We start from the raw sequence: 11366 nt of genomic DNA, 5'->3' as shown, positions 1-11366 counted from the left end.
AACTTAATATTTTATCTTTATTAAGGTATATATATATATATATATATATATATATATATATATGTATGTATATTCGAAGTTACCAGATGCATGTGCACCCCCACCTTCAAATGTGGGTCCGATATTCGAAGTTACCAGATGCATGTGCACCCCCACCTTCAAATGTGGGTCCGCCCCTGCCTACCTTAAATTGCAAGAGGTTGTTGCTAAGGTTTGAATTCGTGACCTTCTGGACACATACATATGGTAGAAACTTTACCAGTTACTCCAAGGCTCCCCTTCAAAGGTCTCCAATTTCATTACAAAAGATTGCAAGTCTCCTCCCAATCATCAGTAACTCTATCCACTTTCATCTTCATTGCTACTTGAGACAAAGACAGAATGTACCGAGCATCGTAGAGAAGCAAACCTAAATGCAAATCCAATGCAAAAGCGAATACAGTAGAACATGATGGAGAACCCTCGATGATTTGGTTAACTGGTACTTAATGAATGAAATAATTCTTCCAATTATTACCATATAAAAATCATTTTAAAGATATGTCATTTCCAAGAATACAAAAACACTGGCTAATTTCTTCCTATCTGTCCTAGCCTTAGTAGATAGAGTTACCTGATACTTGTTGGTGAGAAGAGACAAATATCCTGTGAAATCAGTCAAGATGTGCAAAATCCGGCCAAGACACCAAGTTTATCAAAAAAAAAATGTCATTTACAAGAATGTATGTGAAGATAATCCTTTCAATTTTCATCCAGAAAAGAATTACATCTGTACTTCTGCAGAATTTGACACAAAAAGAAGACAGCAAAAGAGAACTTCATAAGTAGAACCATTTAGTAAAGTGATTATAAGAGTGAAAAAGGGAATAGAAATAAATTCTTAACACAATTTAACAAATTGGACCATCTTCCCTTGATACATTCAACATTTATGTAGCACTCAAACTTCTAATCAAACTTCAAGAATTATTAATTAAATGCTAAATACATGCGCGCCTTGATAATTCTTATAACTTGTCGTCTTCCAGGGCTCAAGGAAGAGGCTATTACAAGGATCTCATCATATGCAGCATAGGTACCAACTCTGCAGAAGGCTGAGTACAATATCTAATATTAACTTTAGCTTTGATGCTTTGAATTGCCATAATGTTTTCTTATAAATACTTTGGGTCCTTGAGAAGCAACAAATTTGAAGCACAAAGATAACAACTGAACAAATCGAATCCACCAGCTGTCTTGCCTTATGGAAGAGAGTTGTTTCAAACCTGTGACACCTTTCACTTGAGGTAGCAAAATGGTCAGGAAACTAAATTTGCGATCCAGGAGAGCTTCAAGCCTTCGACCATCAGGCCCTTCTACAAATTGAAAGAAAAGTATGTTAAACTAGAAAAGTTATTCATAAGTTCCGCTTACACAGAAAGGATATAACTAAAAGACCTTTTTTAGATCGGCTTATGCGCCTTTAACACATTTAAACGTGTGTGAATTTTAGAAGAGTTCCGGAGTCTCGATGCAAATTTTCCATTTGAGCAACATTTAAATAGTGATCGGTAAGAGCACGAAAATTACATTTAGAGTTAAGGATTCCGAAACTGCCTGAGCAACCAGTTGTATAATAAAAATGCCAGCCTAAAAGATGTCAATATTGACAGAAGCGCGCATGCTTGCACAAAATATGAAAACTTACACCAATTGTTAAGATGGTCCACATATAGAGCTATAGCAATATGATTATTCTTCAAAATTTATGCAAAGCAAATCCATTCAAAGGAATAACCTTTTTTTCTTTTTTTAGATAGTAGGCCCACCCTCTACCCTTCTCCACTTATTTACCAGACTTTATCAGTAGCAGGGTTTGAATCCATCACGTCACACGTGCATCTAAACCACACAGCACGCACTATGCTCTTACCACTAGACCAAAGTCCTAAGGGCTCAAAGGATAACTTCCTTCATACTACACAACAGCTAAGATTTAATCCACACTCCAAATGATCAAGATTTCATGAGACATTACAGCAGCCTGTACAAGTTACTTATAGAAACAGAAAAACTGTATCGTGATTTCATTTATCATTCTCTTTTTTTCTCCCCTTCTTTTTCTATACTGGGAAATCAATAATCATGTAGTACAAATTTGTGAATTCCAAGCATCCTTAATAAAACCTTAAGCAACAGCGCAAACACTAATGCAAACAATTGAAGAGAAGATGGAAAAGTTTGATTGTCATTCCACTGGAGTATTGATTCTGGTGACAAGTTGTCATCATAATGACATTAATCTAACTTTAACACCTGTAGTTTTAAGGGTGATTCTACAAAGTTTCTAATTAAAGGGTACAGAGTAACAAATAAGCAGTGATGTCAGAACCACATAGACCTCCATCTAACACTACATCAGATGCATAATCTTGTAAATGCTTCACACAAATTCTGCCAATGTACAAGCGAGAAAATGAAACATGCTTTTAGGAACAAACAACAAACAACAGTAACTCCCAAGTTAATTCTCTCTCTAAGAAGAAAAAGAAAGAGTTCTGCTTTCCTCTATTTTTCCAAAAATATTCCATTGCTGCGGGCAGAAATAGATGCTTGTGGTCCAAGCCCTTCCCCAGACCCCGTGCATAACGGGAGCTTTGGTGCACAGGGCTGCCCTTTTTATTCCATAGCTGCATTCTACCCATTAGACAAGATTTGTGTGACGATGAAGACAATTACACACAATGGAAAATTTGGGACAAATTTAAAAATGATGAAATGATCACCATTTCTCACCGTTCTTGAGCAGTCAGAGAGCGACCAGTCTGATTGAACTTTTGTAGAGAACAGAGACCTAAGTAAAACAAAAAGGTCTTCATCATCCACTTACTGAGGACTGATATACATAACCGATCAACATAGTGCAGAGCGACAAAGATGGAAAGCCGCTTATTTTATGTTTTCGTTTTAGCTTTATATAAGTTTCAGTTATCATGACATCAAATCTGTTGACATCGTGTCTTTAACATGATCACTACAGATTGTTATCATGGATAATTCATGGCTTAGTATATATTTTAATTTTAGCTTTCCATTAGTTTCAATTGTCATGCCTAAACCATCTGCTGACATCATTCTTTAACAAGATCAGTACAGTTTATAATCATGGATTATTCATGGTAAAACTTTTTGTGGGAAAAGAAACAGAAACAAGAAGATAAACCTTTCATCACATGTTAGAATCATTAAAGTTGAGTGCAAAATGGTCAAACTCATCTTCTTTTGCCATTTTGTTATGAATAACATGAAATTCTTTTCATGACGAGGAATTAGATTAACCCTACCTCCACTAGCAGCTTCTGATCCTAGATTCAACCAAGAGAACTTGAGAAAGATGCATCACAGGAGAGACCTCAAGAGTTCCTTTCAAAGGAATGATTTTTACTAGTAATCCAGCTTTTACCAGGAAGTTTCAACTTTGTTGATCCAGAATCTACTCTCAACTTATTTACCAAATCCCACCTCCCATCACTAGCATACATATTTGACAGCATAACTCTGTAACTACTATTCTCTGGCTTATTACCAAAAAGACGATAAGCTACAATTTCTGCCAACTCATAATTTCTATGAGCATCACAGCATGACAATAGTGCCCCCCAAATGCCAGAGTCAATTGGTTCTTGCAGAGACTGGACAAGTTCATAAGCTTCACTTAATTGTCCTTCCATTCCGAGAAGTTTAACCATGTAAACATAATGTTCGGTGTTAGCTGAGATGCCAAATTGATCTTTCATTATTCTGAAATATTCTCGACCATCATTGACAAGGCCAGCATGGCAACATGCACAAAGGAGTGCAGAAAAAGTAGCTTCATCTGGTTTGTGCCCTTCCTCTAGTGCCTCCTCGAATACCTGAAAGGCCTGAGATGCAAGTCCATATAAACCAAAACTTGAAATAACTGAATTGTATGAAACAATATTCTTGATAGCCATAGTCCTATAAACTCGATATCCCAATTCCAAGAATCCACATTTTGAGTACATGTCAACTAGAGCAGAGCAGACCATAACGTCCAAGTGATATCCATGTCGAAAAGCAGAACCGTGTATCTCGCTGCCTGGTTGTACATTTGCCAACTGAGAACAAGCAGTCAGTGCAGTGGCTATCAACGATGCATCTGCCTTTGCACCTTTCATATTCATTTCTCTGAAGAAATCCAAGGCCTTAACACTATCACCACAAAACAAAAAACCGCCAATTAAAGAAGACCATGTAACTAAATCAGGTTCTACAAGTCTATGAAAGACGCTAAACGCTGAATCCATACGTTTACACCTAGAATACATACCAACAAGAAGACTGTTCACATGATCATTCGACTCTATACCAAGCCTTAAACAAAATCCATGGATTGCTTCACCCATTTTCAGCACACTAGGATCATCAATAGTCATAATCAACCCCACCATTGTGTATTCATCAGGCCTCACCCCCACTTTCTTCATTCTACTAAACAATCCCATCCCCTTCTCCAACTCTCCAAGACACCCATAACCCGATATCATCGAATTCCATAGAACCAAATCCGGCTCAATTATCCCAGAAAACACTTTTCTTGCATCAACTATACAACCCAATCTTGAATAAGCACTTACAAGTTGGCTACTACAGATGAAATCCCACTGCAACCCAGATAGCACAACCCCTCCATGTAAAATCCTCAAGCTATGCACATCAAAATTCTCAGAGCTAGCTCGAACAAGGCACGCGTAAGTGAAATTATCAGGCTTTATTTCAGTATTAACCATATCCTTAAACAGTAAAAATGCATCTTTAAATTTGTGGGCTTTAGCATAAGCTCGAATTAAGGAGTTCCAGAGATAAATACTTCGGTGGGGAGTTTTATCAAACACGTTGTGTGCAGAGATAATGTCGTAGTTTAGAGCGTAGAAGCGTAGAATTCTAGTAGCGTAAAATGGGTCTTGTGAAAGATGAGTCTTGATTATGATAGCGTGAAGCTGCTTGGTTGTTGAGATGGGAAGCTTTAGCTTTGAGAGTTGAGAAAGAAGGGAGTTGAAGGGGATGAACATCAGCTCATTGCTAACAAATTTCCATGAAGGAGATTGAATCAGGGATGCTGATAAAATTGCTTTGGTTAAACTCCGAAAACAATCAGAAGTTTTGGTTTCGAGTCATGTATTTGAAAAAATTCTTGGTCAGTCTGGCTCTAGCATTATTAATTTGAACTTGTCGGGTTTCAATGAGACTGATTCAAATTAGTGTAGCTTGTGAGTGATTCAGATTCCGAACTAGTCTAACTCCAACGTGACACCAAACACCGAAACAAAAGTTCAAAGAAACTTTTAGGGCATGAATTGAGGCAATACTTATATAATGAAAAGAAAAATACTGCAAAATTTTCACTTCTAAATCATCACTTATAACCTTGCAAATTCAGTTCAAACACATTTTGATTTTGCTTGGTTGTGATTACTTTTTTTGTTTTTTTTAAAATAGCTCAAAGACACTTTTCAAATTATTAAATATGTTTTTGCGGAACTACAGACGAACTTAGTTACACAACTCTAACGTATATTATACTTGTGAATCTAAAAATTACAACTGAGAATTCAAGAAACAAGGTAAAAATGAACAAATACTAACAGGAAATTTAAGAATAACAGAGGTAGAAGGTAACTAGAAGGGAATGATCAGATGCTAGACAGAGATGAGAGAAGAACAACTAAGCAAAGCTTCAAAGTAGTTTGAATAATTATTTCCAACACATAGTTAATTTAGTTTACTACTAGCTGTAATATTTTGTATATATCGATCGAGTAACATTTGTTTGAGGCACCACACCAAGCTTGAGAATTTTTTATCCTTTTTTTCATTTTTATTTGCTCAAAAGCAGTAATATCTTATATCCAAAAGTAAAAATCTTTTCAATCCCATTTCTTTTTTTTTTGGGGGGGGGGGGGGGGGGGTGTGCAAAAACAGTTCAAACAAACAATTCTTTAGCAAGAAGTTTCCCCAAAAATTGCAGAAGCATTTAAACAATGCTCAAAACAAACACCACCTATCAGAAGAAGAAACTCCCCGAATGTATTTCAGACTTCAATAATTCTACAAGATGAGTGAAACGCCAACTGATTTTGTACTAGCTTTTTACAAGTTTGTTCTTAGTCTAATGCTTTTTCTACAAGATATAGAAATCTGAAAATGACACATCCAATTAACTTAAAGCATGATCAAATGGTATGCTCAAATCTCTTTCACCAAATTAATAAAGATATATACTCTACTATATTTAACCTTCACTAATTACAACTCGGATCAGCAGGCCACAGCAGATGAGACCTCATGTCAGTTCCCGCGGTTGGAGCAATTGCTGTAGCTGAACTTTTCATTATTTGGACTTCTCCTCTTCATCAGTATCAGACCCATAATCCTCTGTCAACCATATTCCTGGTTTAGGCCTTTCATCCATGTCTTCCTCTCTCTGCATACAGAAATTATTAAACATGGATCAGGTCGGATAAAATATACATATACAGAAAATCATAATCTTGAAGATAAACTAGAGCTAACCTTTTCTGGAATTTCTGCTATGGAAGGTGTCATTTGAAATGGAACACTAGGTACATGAGGTAAATGCGAGAGTTGCTCCAGCAGCATGTTCCTGCACCCATCTAATATTCATGTTAAATAACATTATCTCAAATTCTAGCCAAGGAACACAAACAAAAGAAGGAAATGCCATGAATAGGAAATGCAGAAGTTTTACATTGATAAAGGAAAAAAGGAAATATCTGCATACTACTTCCAACATCACGAACAAATAATTAAAACAGAATCTAGCAATATCATTGAGTCGAATATAATTGTGTGACAGTGAAGGATGCAAATGGACTGAAATTGTACCAGTTTCAACATCATAAAGTTTTGAATTGTAAGACGGAATATTTCTTATCTACGCTACCACGGAGCCCATCAATTTGATGCAGAAGTGTAATATACATTTCAGAATCAATTAACACCGTCTACAATAAAAAGTATACTCATCAATTTGATGCAGAAGTGTAATATACATTTCAGAATCAATTAACATCGTCTACAATAAAAAGTATACTCCTAACTCATTTCCAAACTAGTTCAAGTTAGTAATAAGAATCCTTTATGTGCATTCTACTCCATTTGGACACTCTACTTAACAATTTATCAGACAAAATTAGGGGTTCTCAAAATCTCGCAGCTATTTCTACAGTGATTTCTACATCGCCATATAAATCACCAAATAAACTAAAGGACTCTTGACAAACATGACACCTAAAGTGTAACTATACTAACACGATATTAGTCCCAACACTTTTTGCTGCTTCACAAAGATTTGTTCGTTATCTCATGCTGGCTACTGCTTCACAAAGATTGATCAAGGAAAACTGCATTTACACTATCTACAGCTTAGAACATATATTAGATGATATTTTCCAACAGTTCACTAAAAGTAAGTCCTAAAAAGAATGATGTTCATATTACCTGATCTTCTCCAGAAACCAGGGTGGATTCTTATTCTCCATGGGTAATGGTTCAACATTAAGAGTATAATCTGGGGCAAAATATCCGGAATACTCATTGTCAGGCAATTTATTCGAAACCTCTACTCCAACTGCAACTGCTGTCTGTAAACAATGAAAAAGTTCAACCTTAGCACAACTTGCAAGACGTGTAAAAAATATCAGGTGAAAATCCAAAGGCAGGAAAAACGTCATAATGGAGAGATAGAACGATACCTCATAGCACCAGCATCGAGCAACATTTCTAATTGTATAACCTCCACCACCCACTAACATTAATGGGACATTGAAAGACCTGAGGAATCGAACACAATCTGCATGGCCTTTGCCAGACAAATTGAAAAAACCCAACCTGTCTCCAGCTAGTGAATCAGCACCACACTGAAGAACAACAGCTTCAGGTTGATAGACCTCCATCACTTTTTGGATTACGGGGCGGAATACTTGACGGAAACTTTCATCATCAATCCCATCATTCAATGGTGCATTTAAGGAATAGTACTTCCCAGTACCTACACCAATGTCTTTGATATGCCCTGTACCAGGAAAGAAGTCCCCAAACTTATGAAAAGACACTGTCATAACTCGATCTGTGGTGTAAAAAGCCTCCTCAACTCCATCCCCATGGTGAACATCAATGTCTACATACAGTACACGCTGCACAATAACGATGAGCATGTTAAAGGAACACATTCACAATAAGCCATTCTCCCGATAAAGGACATCATCGAAGCAAAAGATGATATACCAAGCATCCAGTATGCAGTCAATATACGACATTAACAGGGATGTCACATTTAATTTATAAATATAAATTAGGAAAAAGCGTTTGCCCGTTCATGTACACTACCTTACATGAAAGTTTTACAAAACGTATTGATATACTTGATGCCTGATGTTTTCCAGTACACAATTAACAGACTGTAACTTCTTTCACAAATTCAAAGTAGAAACAATCCTACTTCAACCTTAAACCACATTCACTTTCAATCTACGAGGCGGATTGAGTTTTACACCAGAGTTCTCCAATCCTGTTTTAGCTACACTATGAAAGCATTATTAATCATTCCAAAATGGCTTCAATTGAGCTTAGTTTATGCCAAACAACATTAAAATTTTGAACACAAAGTAAACATTTTTTTATAAATACTCGCATGATCAAGTAAGCAACATAATTCTGACAACACAGAGATCGAGGAAACCTCGAATTTTCAGGGGGAAAAACAGTCTTTGTTACATTAATTCTGAAACAGATAAAATAAGAGAACTAGAGAAATCAGAACTAATATGAATACCAATGAAATATCTACAGTAATAGTTAAGCCTCGTAGGGCTAAAGCCTATAGAAAATGTATTGAATGCCTTGGCTTCTTTGAAACCCTCTTAATAAAAGTACTGACTCTGCAACTGATTAAACACAAACTAAAATGGTTATACACAGAAAATATAGCACATAAGCAAACCCAAAACGTACAAATTCATCATATACAGATGTATGCAACCAATATGAACAATACCATAATAATTTACTTTTTTTGCGGGTAAAATAACAAAAACAGAGAATCTGAAGATGAATTATTTACCTTATGAGCCTTGAGAAGTTCAAGAATCCCAAGAACAATATCATTAACATAGCAAAACCCAGAAGCCGCACTTTTCTTCGCATGGTGCAATCCACCCGCCCAATTAATAGCAATATCAGCTTCTTTGCTATTAAGTTTCGCCGCAGCACCAAGCGATCCACCAGCAGACGCCCGACAAAAATCAAAAAGCCCGTCAAAAACAGGGCAATCCGAACCAACATTAAATCGGTTAATATGGCTACTATCATAATCTTCATGAAGCGTCTCCGGTGAAACAGACGACAGAAAATCAACGTAGTCCGGCGAGTGGAACCACCCAATATTCTCCGCAGTCGCCGGTAAAGGCTTGCATAATTCCATATAATGGTGAAGACGATACTGACAAACTAGATGGTGTGCAATGCGAATACGGTGAGGCTTCATTGGATGGCCTTGCCCGTAGTAATAATCGCCGATGTAAGGGTCGAAGAAGTAAGAAACACGGCGCTTTTTTGCGTCGGTTCCCGGAGAACAACGCGACGCGCCGCCGTCTACGGTGGAAGAGTCCATTGCAAAATTAACTAAACTGCTCTAGTGACTGTTGAGTTTCTGAAAGTTTTTGATGAGTAGAAAATAGATGCGAGTAAGTTGAGTTTATATAGTAAAATGTTTTAAGGGAAAAAGGCTCCAAATCCTTTTCCTACTTGGAAACAAAAAGAGAAATATTTTTGTCCAAACTTGCAAAATCAACAGTAATTAATTTGAGAAATATTTTCATCCAAAATAAAATTTTAAATAAGTTTTTTCCTTTTTAAGATTTTTCATTCGGTGTTCGATTGTTGTTACGATTTATTTTTTTTTGAGTAATTTAATGATAGTGGTAGCTCGGTGTAGTTATGTTATTATCTACTATTGTTTTAGTATTGTTGTTTCTTTTAAATTGAAGCAACGGATTTATCGAAAATATTCGCTTTACCTCTAAAATAGAGGTTAGATTTGCGTACATTCTATTCTCTCCAAATCCTACTTGATAGAATTATACAGAGTATGTCGTTATGTTGTTCGATGTTTTTATTAAATTATACTGATAGGATTATATGAAGTATGTTGTTATGTTGTTTGATGTCTATGTTAAATTATACTGATTTAAATTTGATTAAATAAAAAGCAGTCTCATCTCCGGCATATCCTTTGATGATTAGTAATTATTTTTAGTATTATAATAATAAATTTGATCCAACATTTATTAAATGTGCTTTTAGAGTCGAGTTATGAAAAATGACATAAATATACACTTTACAATAAGTAATCTTGAAAATAGATTAAAAGGTTTACTTAATATGCAAGAATCTAAATTTAATTGAAAAATATTTACTTGTTCATTATTTTAAAAATAGACATCAAGAAAGTATAATTATTTTTTTCCTAATCTAATCTTAATATTAATTACTTATTCTTCAAGTCACCTTTCAAGACCTAATACTCCTCCCTGTTTTACTTGACCTTTGTTGACTTGACACATTACTTAAGGAAAAATATTGTTTCGATTCGCTTTTACTTGTTCATTATTTCTAAAATAAAATTTTTATTTTTACTTGTTACCTTTACGCATCAAGAAAATATAATTATTGTTTCCTTAATTTGTCTTTTTAACATTAAGTATTTATTCTTCAAGTCACCTTTCAAGACCTAATACTCCCTCCATTTAGTTTTATTTGACCTTTATTGACTTGACACATTTCATAAGATGAAATTTATTAGCGATTTATTTTACTAAATTAACTTTATTAGTGATGCTGTAAAATTTTAAATTTACTCTCTTCATCCATCAATAATTGTTCGTTATTGACATCAGGCTATAGCCGAATCATTTCAAATCGATTCGGATTGTAAACACACCCAACCATATATATAAATATATTTTGAATTGATTCGGATGGTAAATATACCCAATAAAAATTGAATTTAAATGAGTGGCACTCTTGTATTAATAAGCAAATTAATTAGTTTTGAGAAGAAAAAAACGCAAATAATAGCTTACATAACCTGCCTATGTGGAATTATAACATGATTTATATAAGTTTATACATTTCAAAATAATTTTAAGATGGCAGTAATGAAAAGGCTTTAAATGTGCGTCTCATATTAACTTTTCTTTTTCTGAAAATTCAAAGCAAAGTTGGTAACGTCTCCGTGTAGTCTGCATTAGTCAAAAACAATAGCTCTTAGGGAAATAAACTCTAAT

General features: G+C 35.2%; 2 protein-coding genes across 8 annotated transcripts; both read right to left on the bottom strand.

Moving 5' to 3' along the window:
* Positions 1-864: 864 nt before the first annotated feature.
* On the bottom strand, positions 865-5969 carry LOC107862572 (putative pentatricopeptide repeat-containing protein At1g64310). Of its 6 annotated transcripts, none has more exons than XM_047409689.1 (3): positions 3324-5969; positions 2766-2833; positions 865-2676 (listed from the first exon to the last, which is right to left on the bottom strand). In XM_047409689.1, the coding sequence occupies exon 1, from the start codon at positions 5070-5072 to the stop codon at positions 3393-3395; it is 1680 nt and encodes a 559-aa protein (XP_047265645.1). In that variant the 5' UTR covers positions 5073-5969; the 3' UTR covers positions 865-2676; positions 2766-2833; positions 3324-3392. The 6 variants fall into 6 exon arrangements, with proteins under 6 accessions (XP_047265645.1, XP_016563677.1, XP_047265644.1 ...); XM_016708191.2 differs by having other exon boundaries at positions 865-1355; XM_047409688.1 differs by having other exon boundaries at positions 2776-2833.
* A 95-nt stretch (positions 5970-6064) lies between these two features.
* LOC107862574 (histone deacetylase 6) lies at positions 6065-9805 on the bottom strand. 2 transcript variants are annotated; one of them, XM_016708194.2, is made up of 5 exons: positions 9143-9805; positions 7776-8216; positions 7522-7664; positions 6574-6664; positions 6065-6484 (listed from the first exon to the last, which is right to left on the bottom strand). In XM_016708194.2, the coding sequence occupies exons 1-5, from the start codon at positions 9689-9691 to the stop codon at positions 6392-6394; spliced, it is 1317 nt and encodes a 438-aa protein (XP_016563680.1). In that variant the 5' UTR covers positions 9692-9805; the 3' UTR covers positions 6065-6391. The 2 variants fall into 2 exon arrangements, with proteins under 2 accessions (XP_016563680.1, XP_016563681.1); XM_016708195.2 differs by having other exon boundaries at positions 6424-6484; positions 6574-6674; positions 9143-9768.
* Positions 9806-11366: the final 1561 nt, after the last annotated feature.

This window comes from Capsicum annuum, chromosome 3, assembly GCF_002878395.1.
Source record: "Capsicum annuum cultivar UCD-10X-F1 chromosome 3, UCD10Xv1.1, whole genome shotgun sequence".
Classification (NCBI taxonomy): domain Eukaryota; kingdom Viridiplantae; phylum Streptophyta; class Magnoliopsida; order Solanales; family Solanaceae; genus Capsicum; species Capsicum annuum.
This window is presented reverse-complemented; position numbering and strand designations above follow the sequence as displayed.